This window comes from Peromyscus eremicus, chromosome 6, assembly GCF_949786415.1.
Source record: "Peromyscus eremicus chromosome 6, PerEre_H2_v1, whole genome shotgun sequence".
Lineage (NCBI taxonomy): Eukaryota > Metazoa > Chordata > Mammalia > Rodentia > Cricetidae > Peromyscus > Peromyscus eremicus.
Window position 1 is genome coordinate 116,613,087 of NC_081421.1, and position 18,986 is coordinate 116,632,072.

At 45.6% G+C, this 18,986-nt stretch overlaps 1 protein-coding gene and 1 non-coding gene across 3 annotated transcripts in view; both read right to left on the minus strand.

Moving 5' to 3' along the window:
* The window catches only part of Dnai3 (dynein axonemal intermediate chain 3), a 65,488-nt gene extending 60,721 nt beyond the window's left edge, over positions 1-4,767 (minus strand). For both annotated transcript variants that reach the window (XM_059266394.1, XM_059266393.1), the window contains exons 1-3: positions 4,568-4,767; positions 760-855; positions 343-381 (exon numbers count right to left, since the gene is read on the minus strand). In XM_059266394.1, the coding sequence (XP_059122377.1) occupies positions 343-381; positions 760-841 (121 nt within the window). In that variant the 5' untranslated portion in view covers positions 842-855; positions 4,568-4,767. The remainder of the gene's footprint in view (positions 1-342; positions 382-759; positions 856-4,567) is intronic.
* Positions 4,768-12,887: 8,120 nt separating this feature from the next.
* LOC131913971 (U1 spliceosomal RNA) lies at positions 12,888-13,044 on the minus strand. Its single transcript, XR_009380037.1, has one exon. It is a non-coding gene; the product is annotated as a U1 spliceosomal RNA (small nuclear RNA).
* Between the last annotated feature and the right edge of the window lie 5,942 nt (positions 13,045-18,986).

Below are 18,986 nucleotides of genomic sequence, written 5' to 3' on the forward strand. Positions count from 1 at the left end.
CCATCTCTCCATCCTCTCCTTTCACTTTTATTGGGGTTCTGGGGATCAAACTCAGGTTGTGAGCTTTGCCTTTGCCTGGAATGTGATTTGTCCACAGCCATAGATTTCCACACATGGATTTATCCACATCCGCAGTCTCAATAAATTTCTTTTTTAAAGGACTGCTTTGACCAAATCTATTTCTCAGTTTAATTTTTGCTTTCTATTTTCATTTCTATTCTTTATTTTTAAAATTCCAGGTCAGGTGTGGGGATGCAATCCAAGCTGACCCCACGTTTGGGGCCCATCTGGGCTACATAGTGAGACTTTAAGTAACAAATTCTAAGTATTATTTCCACTCACCCATGCTCTCCATGTTCATTGGCTCCTCTTCTTCAACAACTGAAAGGCAAGGAAATACCAAATTTACAAACGAATTGTAAAACATCAAACATAAAATATAAATAAAAATATGCACTGGAGAATTCAACTACCACGTGACTGGTTACAGGAGAAGCAGGTAACTGTCTTTCTCTTTAGTGATGTATGTACTGTGGCATTTCATTAACATTGTAGTAAAGCAAGTGGGGAACGATTAACTTCCATTTAATGTCTCTCTGACTTTATAATAGGCAAAAGTATTTCATTTTACTTGGTAGGTCATGCCAGAGTCTATACTACATAGTAAACAACAACATACAGTAACACATAATAACACACACACACAAAAAAAGAAATAACCCATAAAAAAAATCTCATTAAGCAAAAAAGCGGTCCTACCTGGTATTGATGGTTTGATTTTCTTTTTGCCACCCTGGCCCTTTCTCTGGCCCTTGGGGCTCTTTTGTGGCTTTGGTGCCATTGCTCTGATGTAGGCTACAAAAAGAGATACCATGTCAAGTCCTCGTTTACACTTCCAGGCATGAAGCATTTTGATTCAGTGAACATTGTCACTAACATTGTCAGTAGGAACTCGGGATTAGCTGCGTACTGTGACTAAAGGTGTTACTGCCACAGCAATGTGATTGGTGAGACCCTGTTCCTATGGAGCATTGGCTGGGGTGTCTCATCGCTGTCCCTGATTCCCTGAGGGCTCATTCTCTGTGGTTGCTCAGTGCTGCCTTGTTCTTTGTCTCCTCACAGGTGTCTTGGCTACACAGATGAGATTAAAGTCCATGGGACGCGTCAGGCCCACAGCACACATATCCGCGCAGAGCTTTAAAATGGATATAATTTAAGTCGTACTCCCATCTTAGCATATGGGATATTATTTGTGCCGTCCCAGGGTACTTTGACAGGATGTAGCACTGGACAAGGTCATCCCATGACTTTAAATCCCTGTCAAGATGCCTACCATAGACTCGTCCTATTAAATGGTTAAAAGTGTGATTTTGGTGTCAGGTATAGTGGCCATAGCTATAATTAGAGCTCTTGGGAGTTGAAGCAGGAGGATTGCCATGCGTCGGAGACCAGCCTGGGCTACAGTACAGGTGTGATTTCAGGCGTCTATGCACCAAGATTTACAGTCTCTACTTTTTAGCTGAATGGTCCTGGCACACTACAGACCTTCTTAGTCTCTGTCTATTTCTTTGTATAGTGGGGATAATAAAATCTACCTCAAAAGGTGACTATGGGGCTCAGTAAAAGTAATAAAAATTGAACCATTATTAACTCTGTCACCTCAGAGGCTTGTCTTATTTTAACAAATCATCATCAACACAGATTGAGCATTATTTTGTAGCTGATGGCTAAAACATCATCTTTTTTTTTTTATCTAGTCCCTTCATTACAAAATCTTGACCAAAGTGTGGTTATCTGTGTGTTCACCTATAAATATCTTTCTTGCATGCACTGAAAACATTATTTAACATCACTGTGCATGTGTGTGCATGCACAAAGTGGGGGAAGGAGGGTGGCATGTGGGCCACTGACCCTTTTGGCAGTCTTTCTCTCTGTCCAACTTTATGTGGGTTCTAGGACTGAACTCAACTGCTCAGTTTCGCACAGCAAGCACTTTTCATGTTGAGCCTTGAAAGTCCAATGTGTGTATTTTTAAATCGTAATAATTATAAGTCACACTTACAGGTGTGGATGCCAGGCAGTTTGAAGCATTTCATGTGCATTTTAAATTCAATAGACTTTTTTTCGAGACAGGATTTCCCTGTTTGCCTGTCCACACTGGCTTTAAGTGTAAGATGCTTCTGCCTTGGCTTTTCTGTGAGCTTAATCTTAGTTGTGTGTTATTATTACTGTCATTTTTCATCCATATTTTATGAGGCCCGGAAGGGTCAGGTCACTGATGAGGGGTCATGGAGAGCAGTGGGCATACTCTCAACCTCCACACTACACCACCCCTCAGATTTCTGTGTTTCATTACAAATATACCTTAATTAGAGTTCCTATTGCTGTGATGAAACACCACAACCAAAAATAAGTTAGAGAGGAAAGAGTTCATTTGGCTTACACTTCCACATTGTAGTCCATCACTGAAGGAACTCAGGACAGGAACTCAAACAGGGGAGGAACTTGGAGGCAGGAGCTGATGCAGAGGCCATGGAGGGGTCCTGCTTACTGGCTTGCTCCCTATGGCTTGCTCAGCCTGCTTTCTTATAGAATCCAGGATCACCAGCCCAGGAATGGCATCACTCACAATGGCCTGGGCCCTCCCCCATCCATCACTAATTAAGAAAATGCCCTATAGCCGGGCGGTGGTGGCGCACGCCTTTAATCCCAGCACTCGGGAGGCAGAGCCAGGCAGATCTCTGTGAGTTCGAGGCCAGCCTGGGCTACCAAGTGAGTCCCAGGAAAGGCGCAAAGCTACACAGAGAAACCGTGTCTCGAAAAACCAAAAAAAAAAAAAAAGAAAATGTCCTACAGACAGAACTTATTGATGAATTTTCTCAGTTGCAGTTCCCTCCTTTCAGATGACTCTAGCTTGTGTCAAGTTGACATAAAACTAGTCAGCACACAAATAGAACTATTTAAAGCCGTGGTGTTCATCAAAAAAGGTACAATTTATGCTTTGATCAATATTTTATGATTCTGACTTTTTAGAAATTTCTATTCCTTTCCCTTCCTTTCTCTCCCCTCCCCCTCCCCTGGTGTGTACAGGGGAATGTTTGTGTGTGCCACGGGACGACTTTGGATGTCACGCCTTAGGCACTGTCTACTTATCATCACTATTTTTTGAGACAGGGTCTTTCGCTGGCCTGGAGTTCACCGCATAGCCTAAGCTGGCTGAGTATCAAGCCTAAGGGATCTTCCCGTCTCTGCTTCACAAGTGCTGAGATTACAAGTGTGTGTTAACACACCTCAATTAAAACTATTTATTTTTATTACGCATGTGTGTTTTACTTGCACGTATATATGTGTGCCAAACCCATGTCTGGGCTCGTGGAGTTCAGAAGAGGGAATCAGATCCCTTGGCACTGGTGTTACCGTTGACTGTGTCTACCACGTGGTGCTGGATCCTTTACAAGGGGCTCAAGTGATCCTAACCGCTGAGCTATCCCTCCAATCTCCTCACACTGTGACATTTAGCCAGTAAAGTTTTCTCCTCAGCCCTGAACTTTCTACTCAAACAATTTTTTGTTTTTCGAGACAGGGTTTCTCTGTGTTGTTTTGATGTCTGTCCTGGATCTCGCTCTGTAGACCAGTCTGGCCTCAAATTCACAGAGATCCGCCTGGTGTGCCGGCACATGCACACACATTAATACTACTAATACTACCACCATTACTGTTCATTGCATATCTTATACAATGAATATTGCTATTTATATGTGCATAAAATGTCAAATCACTTCCCTATACAAAAACACGCTCTTCCAGTATAAGATCGACGTCACTTGAAATGCAAATTTCCCAAGCCTTTTCTACTTCCGAAGAGTGGATTTTGCATTTTAGAAGGTTTTTGCGATTTTAGAAGCATTTATCAGAAGATAATCCTGCACGGGTGGCCTGCTTTCTCACTGAGCCTCAATCAGTCTTGTTCTGACACATTGCAGTGATACAGTGAGGAGCTGACCCGGGTTCTCAAACATACTGCCTGAGGGGTTGCTGTGGATCCACTCAGCGTTCAGGATGCCGTACTACGAGGGGGGGGGGGGGAAGAAACCGCACTGAGCAGCAATTAGGTCCCACATATAGTAATCACTAGGGGAAATGAAACGAGAACTTCCTTCAAAGACTTCATCATCTCTCTTCATCTTCCTTGGTTAGCCCTCTCCCATCCCCCAGTTATCCGCTTCAGCCCGCGTGTAGATGAGTAACCAGGACCATGTCATTCTCATATTCATTTATGCATAATTTATTGAGCTCCTGCTGCGTGCCAGGCAATGCAAGAGCAAGAACCAGACAGTATCTGCTCTCTGTTCCCAGCGTTCTTAGATCGCCGTTAACTGCTCTCTCATAGCTGTTTTGTCTCACTGGCTTGGGCTGGAAGCTTTTTGAAAATAGTGAAAACAGTCTTTCCTTGTTTCGTAGACTTCCCTGCCACTAGCACATTGCGGGAGGTTTCCGAACGCCCTTGAAATGGTAATGAGATACTTAGTTCACCCACGCCTCCTTTTCCATTCTGAACCGCCCTTACCTGGAACCACTAAAGGGAAAAGAAAGCAGCCTCTTGGCAGTACCCGGGAGAAAAGCTCCTCTGAGGGTTGGAGACGGGAGCTTGACTCTTCTCGCTCCGAAAAATAAATCTCAAATCTCCAGCAACAACAGCCTGGCGGGTGTTGCTAGGACGCGTCCGTTGCTAAGAGGTGTGTGTGTGTTGTGAGGGCGGCCGGGGAAGCTCTTTTGCTGAGATTGACAAACCTATTTCACCAATACCGTACCGGCTCTCAACAATTTTTTTCATACAAGGCTTGTAATTGGTTGTCATGTGTGACGTCACGCAACGTAACCCCGGAGAAGCCGGCAGTTTCCAGGCAGCAAGGAAAGCGCTGGCGATTCCTGTCTTTTAAGGGCAGTGCTCCCAACTGACCCCAGGTCCATGCGTTGCCTTGCACCCTCCACTGCTGCGTTACTCAAAGTGGCGTCCTGTGGGGCGGGTGGGCAGCCCCTAGGCCAGCCACCTGACTCCACTGCAGGGAGCGGGTGCACCTAGAACCTGGGTAAAATTGCGGTGTGGAGCGGAAGTTGCATTCGAGTTGTCCTGGACGTCCCTGACTACTGTGGTGCATTTTTTTTTTTTTTCGTCAAAGTAATTTATTGTATAGAGTTTGACTCAAGCTGGAAATACATGTCTCAGAGGGAAAGCGTGACTCCCTGTTGATTGTAAGGAGGGCGATGGGCCCTCCACGATTGACAGAAGCTCGTCTCTCCAGGCTTTTTCTTTCTTTCTTTTCTCTAAAAATACAAATTAGAACTGCTAATTTGTAACCTGGTAAAATTCAGAAAGTAATGCAGCTGACCGCCACGAATGGTCTAAAGAGCTATGTGTATGACAGAACTCACTGTCCTAGAACTCCCTCTGTAGAATGGACAGATGGATGGACGGATGGATGGATGGATGGATGGATGGATGGATGGATGGATGGACTTACCATAGATGCCACAGCTTAGCAGAGCCAAGATTAATTTAGAATCTTTAGATAAATTTTTAAATCTCAACTCTCTCTCTCTCTCTCTCTCTCTCTCTCTCTCTCTCTCTCTCTCTCTCTCTCTGTGTGTGTGTGTGTAGTGCCACCATGCATATATGGAGGTCAGAAGACAGCCCCAGGTATTGGTCCCCGCCTTCCATCCTTGGTTGTTTTTATAGGTAGGAACACTGGGATTACAGGTGTGGACCAGCACAACCAGCTCTATATGGATCCTGGGGATTCCAGCACAGGTCCTAACACTTGCAAGACGGAGACGGTCTCTGAGCCTTCTCTTTAGCCCCATTTTTTTCCTCCTCTAGGTAGTAGCATCCCTGTCCTTCAGTTGGCAAAACTAGAAATCCAAGAATCATCCCTGATTCCTGTTCTGTTGCCCACAGGCAACCTACTACTAAGTATTAACGTTTTTCCTCCCTGAATATGTCTCTGAAGAGAAATCTCCTCTAAGCTGCCTTCTGCCTTTTCCTTATTTCAGATGGCCTCATCTGTCTCCTAGCTAGTAACAGCGGTGCCCGACACGGCCCGTCTTCTTTCCTCTAGTTTATTTTCTAAGTTGCCATGTAGTGTTCCAAATCAGGGATCCGAGCCTAACATCACCTTTTGCACATCTCCATGTGTATATAAAAACGTGTACAAAACTCTGACTGTGACCCGAAAGACAGCTGGCAGGTACCAGACACCTTCTTACCCCATTTCCGGCATCGTCGTCACAGTGCAACCCAGCTTTAGTCCAGCACTTTTAATCCACCTCTAGAAACCCAGGGGCATGATGGCTCAGGGGTAAAGGCAGTAGGCTGAAGGAATGAACACTTGCCATCTAAGTGTGAGGACCCAAGTCAAGACCCCAGTGGGCACATCCTGTGCTCGCACAGTGAGGTGAGAGGTGACAGCCGGAGACTTGAAACTGTCCAGTCTCCCTGTGGGCACCAGGTGTATGACCCCATTCACACAAAGATTAATTTTTTGAGAGTTTGACTTTCTGCTCCACAATGTATTCATATTTATGTCAATTTAAAAATGTGTAAAGTCACTGTTGACTAAAGTAGACATAATATTGAATGAAAAAGAAACAACAGGCAGCCGTGACATGTTCATCACTTGGTTTTAGGCAGTTCTGACATCCTGTCTCAGGAGAGAATGTGTCCCCAGTGGCTCCTGCTGGCACCCACGGAAGGCTTTTCCTCTGGACACGGTGGTGTTGCTTCTATTTCTGCCTCAGTCTGCGTACCTTTCTCCATCTTCACTGCTTCATGAGGTCCTTCTTCATCTTTCAGGGCTCAGCTCAGATGCCATCTCCTTTGCAAAGCCACACAAACACACAGGAGAATTAGTCACTCTTTCCTACTCTTCCATCTGAGTAAAACAATGTGCAGCTATGGCCACTTTATGTGGCACCTCCCTTCTTGACTTTAAGGCTGTGGTAATATCTCACTCCTTTAAATGAATATCATCCAGCACAGCTCCTGATGCACTCATATATTAGATTATATATACATTCATATGGTGTATGCAAATATATATAATTGCTGATTCTAGAAAATAAATGCAAGAGAAATTAACAAAGGCTTTAAAAAAATTCCTTCAAATGATATATTCTCCTTTTAAAAATTTCCCAACAATACAATAACTGCATTTAAGAACAAATAACCTTGTGATTTGATTGAGACGTGGTTCCTGCTGTCATCTTTAGACACACCCCAATGGATGAGTCAAAAGTCACAATACCAAGAAAGTAAAAAAAGAAAAGGGAAGTGATTAGTTATTTCTTCCTGCTGCAGATTCATGATTGACAGAATCCTTTCTTCAGTGGGAGTGGCCAGAAGAGAGGGCAGGATGACTAATGAACACCTATGTACTCTCAGGGGACACGGATTAAATTTGCCTCAGACTCGAAGATACTCAAAATTAGTTTTAGTTTGCTAGTTAAGTGAAGATGTAGTGAGTCAAGAGGTTACAAAAGAAAATAAGGACGCCTAGAGAAATTTCAAATTGAGTTTACCGTAGAAAATCTGACAAGTTAGAGACAAGATTGATTTTTTCTGTTTTGTGTTTTAAAGAGCTCAGAATGGAGGGCTGTGAAGAGCATCTTTGTACTGTTATTTACATCAGTGTCCTTGGGAGAGAGGGCAGGTGAGAAGGAAAGGGTATCCATGTTTGACCTTTGACCTTTTGGGATCACTTCTAGGTTCCTGGGAAACTGTCTTAGCCTATGGCAGAAGGAACAGGGGAACATCCCCCAGTGAATTCTCAGCTTCAGAAATGAGAAAATCAGATGGAGACACCTGACCAGGGGGCAAAGCTTGAAAATCAATCTTCTCTCTAACTTGTCAGATTTTGTACAGTAAACTCAATTTCCTCTGAGGGAAAGAACCAATTCTAATATGGTGTGTGTATGTATAAACACCCATATGTGCATGTTCCTGTGTGTATAGGTGTGTGTGTGTGCGTGTGTGTGTGTGTGTGTGTGTGTGTGTGTGTGTGTGAGTGTGTGTGTGTGTAGAGGCAGAGGACAACCTTGGACCTTGTTCCTCACTAGCCAGCCATCTGCTTTTTGGAGACAGGCTCTCACACTGGCCTGAATCTCATCAAGTAGGCTGGACTGGTTGACCAGAAAGCCCTAGGAACACATCCCTCTTTGCCTCCCCAACACCAGGATTACAGGCACACGCCACATGCCTGGCCTTTTTAGGGGGTTCTGGGGGTCAGACTCAGGCCTTCACGTTTTTTTTTTTTTGTTGTTGTTGTTTTGTTTTTTTTTTGAGACAGGGTTTCTCTGTGTAGCTTTGCGCCTTTCCTGGAACTCACTTGGTAGCCCAGGCTGGCCTCGAACTCACAGAGATCCACCTGGCTCTGCCTCCCGAGTGCTGGGATTAAAGGCGTGCGCCACCACCGCCCGGCCGCCTTCACGTTTTTAAGTAAGCATTTTATTGACAGAATCAGCTCCTCAGCCCAATCGTGGTGGTTATAAAAAGGTAAATCTAAAAAGGCTTTGGTGAGGCATTGGAATGTGTGTTCCACTAAAGCGAATAAGAGGAAGGAGGCATCTCATCTCTTCTGCGGAGCCGTTGAGTCCAGTGGGGACTCAGAATGACTCAGGCCCTGTCTGTCCCTGCACATGATCTGGTCTGTGCTGTGTAGATAGCATGTGTCTCCAGAGAGGCCAGTGCAGGAGCCCGGGAGGAAACAAAGTGAGACTTCTCGCTCTCTGCCCGGAAACGGCTGTGGTGGAGAGCCACTACCACTGGTGAGAGGCTTTGGTGTGAGCGGGCGTTGAGCTTTGGCGAACACCAGATATGTCTAATTGTTTTTTTTTTTTTTTTTTTAAAAAAAAACTTTTAGGGCACTTTGAATGTTTTTAAAGTGATAATACTGCATTTAAAGTAAGGAAATTATATTTAAGCCTAAGTTTGTTATTGTCTAGACAAATGTTGTTGACAAACTAAACTTTCCAAATGTCAGTGTGGGGTGACAGTGCTCCCCTCAGAGTAAGCCAGAAAAAGTGGGGTGAGCCCTCCCTGTAGATCTCAGGTAGGCTCCTCAGCCAGTCCTGGTCCTCACAAAGAACTTTCTGTTAGGGAGAGAAGGGGGGAAGAGGGAGAGGGAGTTGGAGGAGAGAATGAAGTGATTCTTATGTCAGCCAAGTAGACAGTTTCGGATTTAAAATAGAATCCGTGTTAAATAGTTTTGTCATGTGAGGGCACAAGTCATAGATTCAGCCAAATGATAATTCTCCCACCCCCGAGGCTAGCCAATGTCTCCTCCCACTTCTGGACAGTTTGGTGTGCTGTACCTGAAGCTGTCTAATTTGGAAAATTACATCTTTAAATTATTTGAAATGTAATCATGAGCATGTATATCTGTAATAATTAGTTAATTTTCCTTTCTCTGTGATAAAAATACTCTCACGAAAGCAGTTTGAGAGTGAAGGGTTTAATCTGGGTCACAGCTGGAGTGTGTCACAGTCTGTCAGAGCAGGGAAGGGGCTGAGGCAGCTGGTCTGTTGGTCCCACAGTCAGGAAGGAAGCAGAGAGAGACATATGCCAGAGCCTCAGCTCACTTCCTCCTGTTTATTGAGTTTAGGACCCAGGTCCACGGCTGATGCTGCGTACAGTTAGGGGGCCTCTTCCCGTCTCACTTAACCTGTTCTGTTTGATCTCTCACAGGCATTTCCAGAGCCTGTTCTAGGCCGTTCTAGATCTCTGGCATGCGATGGCTGTGGAGGGAGACTATGCTTCTTTGTGTGTGTACCCACTGGTCGGCTGTCTATGCTCCAGAGCACGGTCCCACACCCATGCATGTTATAGACAGCATTAACTAGACTCAGTGAGTTATAAAGATGACAAAGAAGAGAACAGGAAGTTGAGGGTGGTAGGGAGGTAATGGAGGGATGGTTATGATCTAAGTATGTTGTACATGTCTATTCTCAGAAAATAAATAAAAATTATGCAAAAGACTCTTTCAATCACATGTAATATCACTATTTTGCAGTCATTTTATAATAAAATAATTAAAAGAAGGAAACAATGCAAAATCTCAATAGTAGTAAAATAATAACAAGCTTCTGTGCAGCCGTACAAAACATTTTCTCTACACCCTTACTGTGCAAAATATTCCTATTTGTTGTTGTTGTTCACTCTCTGTTAAAAATGAAGACAAAACACACACAAACCCAGGATTATACACGGTCAAGATCATCATTTTCTTTGACTTCATTTGAAAACCTCGTCCTACAAGATGGCTTTCAAGGATGATAATATGCACTGAGCTGCCACCGCCTCTGATATTGATGCCCTCTTTGGAAAGCCCACAAAAAGGAGTCTTCCTAAGTCTATTTTACAGTTAACCTTTCTTCATAAATAGAATACACAACAAAAATACGGTGAATGACAGCAACTTCGTCATTTTTCACTTTCGGATGTTGTGTTAATTGCTCTTCTATTGCTATGACCAAACACCATGACCAAGGTGACTTAGAGAAGCGTTTGCTTTGACCCTCACTCCAGAAGATCGGAGTCCATCACAGCAGGGTGGAGGCAGAGGTAGGCATGGTAGCTGGGGGAGGAAGCTGAGAGCTCACATATGAACTGTAAGCATCAAGCAGAAAGAGCAAACTGGAAGTGCCTCAAGGTTTTAACTCCCAAAGCCTGCCCTCACTGGCACACTTCCTCCAGCAAGGCCATACCTCATAAATCTCAAAACAGCGTCACCAAATGGGGACCAAGGGTTCAAATGCATGAGCCTCTGGAGGACGTTCTCATTCAAACCACCACAGGTATTGTGTACAATCCACATCAGTATGACGATGTTTGTATGATTGATAGCAGAGCTAACTTGTTTATATCCGCATCATCCCAAGAGATGTATCGTGCTAAGATGCTATGATGGCTGTAGCACTAGGCTATGGAAAAGTTCCAGCTCTGTTTTCATCTTGTGGGACCACCATCTTACATGTCATGTGCTGTTGACAGAATTATTCTTATGCAAGGCATGCCTGGAAAATGCAGTGGAGTTGATTAGGTTATATTCAAACAGTATGTTTGCACTTCCTAGCAACACTAACACAAAATCTTAAATTAAAATGGCAATTTAGAGATTTATATAAATTACTTCCAAAGCTTACCTTTTGGAATAGCCATTCACAGGATTAGTATGATATGTTTTGCATGTATAAATGCACTCACATTTATTTGATTTGAGAATGATATACCGGCAGGCTCAGGAACACAGGAACACATACCTATAACGTGGTAAAGGTTAAAGCAAGACTGACTGACTGAATCTTAACTGCTTTTCTTTCCTACTTCTGCCCTGTTTTCCAGAAATGTCTACTCAGGTATTTGACTCTGGTGCCAAAGCCGTCATTCTTTTGGCTTCATGCCAGTGTATACTGATTATTTTTAAAGATTTGTTTTTATTCATGGTGTGTGTGTGTGTGTGTGTGTGTGTGTGTGTGTGTGTGTGTGTGTCTGCATGAGTTCATGTGAATTGCATGTGTGTAGGCACCTGTAGGGCCAGTAGAGGGCGTCAGATTCTCTGGTGCTGGACCTGGAGTTGGTTGGGAGCTGCCATGTGGGTACTGAGAACGGAACCCAGGCCCTCTGCAAGATCAATAAACTCTCTTATCCCCCAGCCATCTCTTCAGTCCCATAAATGGGTTCTCTTGAGCCAATAACATCACTATGCTGATGATTGAGGTTAATTTCCCCCTTTATATTATCCTGATAGTTTTGTTAAAAATCAGCAGGTCAGATGCATACATAAGAATCTATTTCTAGACCCTGTTCCAGTGTTTAGATGTATTCTTTTTGTGTACCGCACAACTGTTCCACTCAGCCAGCTTTAGGAGTCCTGGTATTGGGTTTGGTAAATCTCTAATTTTGTTTTCACAGAGTGTTCTGTTACTCTTTCTCTGGGTTCCTTGCATTGCCGTATGAGCTTTGGAATCAGTTTGTTAAGTTCTAAAACACAGCTTGTTGGAATTCCTGTTAGGATTGGATCCAACCTATAAGTGAACTGAGTAGAAACTGATATCTTTAACAATATTGAGTCTTTGCAATTCATGAACACGGTTGATTTTTTCCATTAGCTTTGATTGTACCAAAGACAAGAATGGACACCTGTAAGCACATAAAATATGAGCACTTACATGTGTCATGTTAATCAATATTCACTATTTCTTTCAGTAGAGAGATTAGACATGAACGGGAGTGGAGAGGAAGAGAGAGTAAACGACTTCTTACAAAGAAGTCCGTGAGTTACATAAAAGGGAACTTGGGCCTCCTTGAACTGACTGTAAAGCTGAACTTTTTTCATTCACTACTAGACATAACTCAGCTTCACCAGGGCCAAGGGAGGGCCATCACTCATTTCTGCAAACCTCTCCAAAATTCAGGTTGTTTCTGAACAATTATGCATTCCAAATTCTTGCTACAATGATACCTTCAGCTACAGAAAGGAAAGTCAGCATTAAACTGTATGGAGACATATGGGCATTAGAGATTAAATTATACTTCCAAATTGCACTTGAGAATATAGTGTGCCAGTTACATCCTCTGAGCATCTAGCTTGGCTATCCCACTTGGGATTCGGGTTAATGAACAGCAGAAACTTTTTGCACTCCATTGAAAAACAAAACTAAAAACACTTCCTCACACAAAAAGACACAAGAAAGGATAATTCCGTTTATAAGTTGTCTGTGCGAACTGATCTAGATCTCATTTCCAAAATGGTCTGTCTGCTCTGGACATAGTTTTGGGATACCCTGTTAGGAAGATTTACTTATTTTACAACTTAAAAAGTATTTTTTTTTTTCAAGGAAGAGCATGCACACAGTCCCCCACTACCACAATTTGTGCAGATGAGTTCCCCACATTTGGGGAAATTGCAGGGGTCAACACATCCGGAGTGCAATGGAGAAGCCTCGCCCTGGGAAAGTCACACTATGTTATCTCCCTTGCAAGGTAAGGATTCATGCCGCCAAGATAATAAAAATAAAGCAATAATTTAAAAACAAATCTCGTGATTGCAATTAAAATTAACCAAAGTTCCTGCTATTCTTGATAAGCGGTAGAACCAATGTTAAATGTCTCAAAGGAATCCTGAGGAAAAGGTTGCAGTTTAAAGTCTGTTCCCAAGCTTTGTTTTAAGGGTTTATTTTTATTTTATGTAGATAAGTGTTCTGACTGCGTGTTTGTATGTGCACCAAGTGTCTACTTGGTGTCCTCAGAGGCCAGAAGAGGGCACCTGACATCCTGGAACTGGAGTTACAAATGGTTGTAAGCCACCACGTAGATTCTGGGAACCAAACTTGGGGCCTCTGCTAAAGCAGCAAGTGCTCGTAATGCCTGAGCTGTTCCTCTAGTCCGGCACTTTAAAAAAAATGCATGTGTGGTGGCTGGGGAGATGGCTCAGTGATTGAGAGCACTGACTGCTCTTCCGGAGGACCCGGGTTCAATTCCCAGCACACATATAGCAGCTCACAGCTGTCTGTAACTCCAAGAGCTGACACTCTCACGCAGGCACTGTGTGCCAGTTGGTGTAAAGGTGCACCTATGTACAGCCATGCTGGTGCACATGCATGCCTGTGGGGGCCAGAGGACTGCCTGTGGTGTGTCATACTCAAGAATCCAGTGAGACAAGGTCTCTTATTAGACTGGACAGGCTGGCCCACGAACTCAGGGATCCTCCTGTCTCCGACCTCCCCCAGGACTGAGATTGTGGGTGCCACACGGATTTGGGGTATTGACTCAGTTCCTCCAGAGTGCAAGGCAAGTGTTTTTCTAACTAAGCCACCCTCCAGGCTTGTACCCATGCCTGACATATTTGTACTCACATTGCACCCCAGGGATCCCCAGGGCTCTTTGTGTGCCTGTCCTCTAGCTTGGGGAGAGTCGACCGCCCTTCATTTCCCATCTTTTGACTGATGATCCAAGGCTCCAGATGGATGGATGCCTTACATTTTCTGAGTTCACATTGCAGGCAGGTGAACGTGACTGCAGGTGAGCTTCAGTGTGTATCCCACACCGCCTTGATAGCTCCGTGCCACCTGTTGGAATGGTCCCCTAGTGATCCACCTCACCAGTCCCTTTCCAGCTCACAGAGACAGCGGGTGGGGATGTTTGGTGGGAGCGCAGGGAACAGGCTTGCTGGAGGTATGGGAGAGGACAGCGCCACAGCCACACTCCTTCAGACGGCCTCCCTCCCCACCTGTCTCAGAGAAAGGCCGTCCCACAAAGGGCGTGGCAGGGAACTCGAGCCTTGGGGGGAGGAGGGTCACGAGGGTCACGAGGCTGGGGCCAGAGGAGGGAGGATGGCTGGAGCCTGTCGGGCTCGGAGCCCAGAGTGACCCTGCGCTGATGTGTCGCATCCCTCGGCGGCTAGCAGGACCTGACTCCTCCCCGTGGGTCCCCGCTGTTCCCTCGGGTGCGCCCTCGGCGCGTCTTGGGCCGCAGGTGAGCCTAGCCCAGCGCTGCCCCGGGCATCAGGTGTCGTGTGAACCTCGCTTGCTGGCGCTCGGGGAGGGAGCCCGATGTCTCCAGCAGCAGGTGACACAAAGCGGGAGGGTAGGGGCCAGGACACCTGCGCCAGACATGGAGGGCGCACAGAGGGGAGCGGAGTGCGAGATGCACCGGTTTGGCACAACCGGGGCTCCGCCATGGACCACAGGTCAGTGGGGCTCACGGCTGGGGTGGAAACACTCTCTCTGTGTCACCTCGGCAAGGTCTGGAGGTGACAGCAGCAGAGTCCTGCCTGTCCATAGCTGTGTTTCCCGGGAAGCAAGCTGCGAGAATCCAGTGCAGGATGCCACCCCAGCCCAGAGTGGGTTCTCTCTGGGAGGCCTGTGCCCCGGGAGGCCAACTGGACTTCCACCAGGGTCTCAGAGACCATTCTTGGAGTGGCTTCGTGTCTGCTCTTAACTTGGGCTCTCTCTTTGTAAAGGCTGTGGCCAGGGGTAGAAGTGGGGGCAACAGTAGAGGCTCTGCGCTGGTCGGACTCCGGCAGGTTGCAGAAGCAGGAGATCCCGGGGTGTGGTGTCCGGATGACAGCAGGCCAGCCTTGGCTTTCTCCTCGGAACCAGCACCACAGGGGTAGTCCTGTGGCATGGAAGAAGAGGAAGGAGGGGCGGCAGAGAGAGTAGAACTGTTCTCATTTTGCAGGAGCGAAAACTAGGGCTCGGTATGGACCTACTGAGTTGCCTGAGGTCAGACTTGTCAAATTGTAGAACCAGAGAGGGAGGGCGGAAAGAAGGGAGGGGTCTGGCGAGAAGCGGAGATGCTGAAGAAGCAGGCTGTGGCCGTTTGTGGTGCTTTCTCCAAACCACACATTCCCTCTCTGTCGCTACATTTCTGCAGTCAACCCAATGTAGCCTCTGGCTGCTGTCAATTAAGTGTGTGAGTCAGTCCAGGGCCAGCACTCTGACATCTGAGGTAGACCCCTGCGGGGACTCTGCAGGCCTTGACACCTGAAAAAGAGCAGCAGTCAATACCTGCTCAGCCAGCGTGGCTCCCCATGCCTAGTAAGCTTAGCAGTCAGCCCGGAATGAAAGCTGGGTTTCTGGAACAACCTGAGCAGCGTTTTGAATAAATTAATGGTGGTTGGCTGATTTCTCTTTGTTCCTGTAGGGTACTGTTACATGGTGTATGGCTAGTGTGTTTAAAGTTTAATTTTCTCTGTATCATAATGGAAAGGGGTTTGGTGGGACTTCAGATCAGTAGTTCACAAACACACTTTACTACCAACACGTTCATTACTGTAGTTATTCATATGTAGTAATCAACAGAAATTGTTTTAAGTCTGTCCCAGTTAGGGTTTCTACTGCTGTGATAAAACACCATGACCAAAAGTAACTTAGGGAGGAAAGAGTTTGTATCAGCTTAGAACTCTCTTGTAAGATCACAGTTCATCACTGTGGGAAGTCAGGCACGGGATGAACTTGGCGAGGCAGGAACTGGAGCAGAAGCCGGGGTGCAGCTCTGCTTGCTCAGCTTTTTTTCTTTCTTTTTCTCTTTCTTTTCTTTTTTTTATCAATTCTTTGTGTCTTTCACCTCATGCATCTCCATCCCATTCATTTCTCCATCCCTTTAGATCCACCCTCTGCCCTTGCAACCCCCTCCCCCTCCAAATAAAATAAAATAAAATAAAATTTTAGAGAAATAAAAGAGAAGGAAAAAAAATCAGTCTCGTCCTGTAAGCTGTACTGTGACACAGTGAGTCATTCAGTAAACCCTTTGTCCATATATTTTCCTTGCAAGTGACCACTACAAAGGTCTGGTTCGAGGCCTCTGGTTTCTGCTACACGGTTGATGCTGGGCCCTCACTGGGATTCCTCTTGGTTATCCTGCTGTTGCCCTGTGCTGTGGAGATCCTGCAGCTTTGGGCCTGCAGGACCAGCAGACCACAGATGGGGGGGATGTTGGAGTGGGCCAACACATAATCCTGGTTCTGGGTCTGGGTAGTTCAGGGTTGGTCAGCCTGCCAGCTCTTCCTTGTCCTCACCACTAGGGCAGACTCTCCTGCGTCGTTCTGGTGAGTTGACCCCTTGCAGCCAGATCTCCTGATTTCATATCCTCGGGTCAGATCTCCCACACCCACACCTTCAGGGTCAGCTCTACTGTGTTGCCCAGTCATGGCACAGGGGCCACTCTCCTGAGTGCTGCCGCTGATGAGGAGCAGGGCCAGCTCTCCTGATCTTATGACCTCAGGACCAGCCCTCCCACCTGCCCCCCCCCCACCTTTCCACCCATGCTGTCACATGACAGATGAGTAATGGGGACAGCTCTCCTATGCTCATAACTACAGGGCTGGCCCACCCACACCTCTGCCAACAGGATTGGCTCTATTGTGCTGCCCAGGTGGGCTGTAGGGCCTGTTCTCCTGAGTGTTGCAGCTGGTGGGGGTCAGGGGTAGCTCTCTTGCCCTTCTGACCTCAGGGCCAGCTCCCCTAGGCCCCATGCTGCCACTTGAGAGAGGAGTAATGGGGACATCAGCTTGTTTTCTTATACCACCTAGGACCATCTACCCAGGGATGGCCACCCCCTCCCCAAGGGGGCTGAGCCTCCCACCTTAGTATTAAGAAATGGCCTAAGGACATGCCTACAGGCCAGTCTTACAGAGGTGTTTTCTCCATTAAGATTCCCTCTTCCAAGGTATGTCTGAATTGTGTCAAGTTAACGAAAACCAACCAGTTCAAAGTCCCACAGACATAAAGGAGAGAAAAAAAGCCATCAGTTCTTGGAGTTTCACTCAAGAATATCTTACCTCTTTCTTCGAAGGAGTAGAGTGAAGGGCTGGGTATGTGACTGAGCAATTAGAGTGCTTGTCTCACATGAACATTGCTGGGGGCTCTATCCCCAGCATGGCAGAAACAAACACTGTCTAAAACATCCCACTGTTTTTTCATTTGTTTGCCATGCTTTTTTCTCTCCTTTATGTCTTTACCCAAGAATTATTACATATACTCATGCTTTGAGGTGACTTGTGACACTGGGACAAAACCACACCTTAATGCATGCCATTATGGTTGTCTTCGGAAGGAGCTGACTGCATTTGTTACATAGTAATATGTTTTATGCATTATTCTCTTCATCAGCAGTGGCTTTATTTATCACTTTTCATTAATCAGGAATTTTGAATGTCCCCCATGACTGGTTTTTATAGCCCAAATCTGCATTTCAGGAATGTTGGGTTTGCTGAGAATGTTGTAATCTATATCCAACGTGTGATTCTAGACTTGGAAAGCAGTGGGTCTAATTTATCAGATGTACAAATGTAGGCTAAATTCTTCTCCCTTGGTCATTAAGTGCAAGTTATTATGAAAACATTAAATTCAGATGGGCTTCTGTTCTGTGTGGAAAGACTCTACTCTCTTGGTGAGTGTAGGGTATTTTATTTGAATGGGTTTCCATAGTATCACTGAGGGGAAATCCCAGGTAACTCGCAGTCTCTGGAGAGACTTCTTCCTCAGTCTGAAAAGTTTCTTCACCCCTTTCAAAGAGGCAAAAGAAACAGTATGAAGTATGAAGCACATGCTCCAAAGGGTAAAATATCCTGGGTAAGAGGAAACAAGTTCAAGCACTGGGCCATTTGGGAAATGGGCTGCAGCTGAGGGCTGCCTTCCCCTGTATAGTGGAGCTCAGTTTGGGAGGCTCACACAGTCCCTAGAAATCTCGCTGATGTTAGAGAGCCTCCCTGACTAGTGAGGATAGAGTGTAAGAGAGGCTGCCTGCTTACACTCCATGGTAAGGCCCTATTTGCATTTATTTAATATTTACTACAATCTTCCGAGGATAGATATTATCATTTTGCAGGACTAAGGCTCAATATGGGCTGAGTGAGTTGACACAAGTCCTAGAAGGATCGAGATCTAAACCCGTTCTTGGTTCTTACAAAGCCTGTTTATTGATTAATAGTTGTATGGAAGTTTTTGTTTTTCCCCAGAGATGAAAATGAATGACCATATCCACATGAAAATCTGCATATCATTTCAGGGTCCATTTACTCTCCGAAGTCCTTACTCAGCCTCTCAGGCCCTGATCTTTGCAATAACTGTATCTGGTACCCACTGAGCCAGAAAGCATACACATACCATACACAGCCTTACATGTAAACATGAAATCTTTTCCTAATAGGAGCAGACCTTGGAGCTGTTAACTTTCAACTAGGCGAGAATTCACGTAAGTAGTTGAAACCAGTTGGAGACTGATATCCTGTTACAATCAATGCTCACCTAAGATCAGTGATCAGGGATATAATCAGTCCTCACCTAAGTACAGGACAGCTCTATGGACCCTGGGGCAGCCATGCGAGCTTTCTTGGACATACTACCCCAGCTCCACCACTGCCATCTGCAGCAGGCTTGGGTACCCTTCATCTTTCAGGTACTTCCATTCGGGGAAAACTGGATCCTCGGCT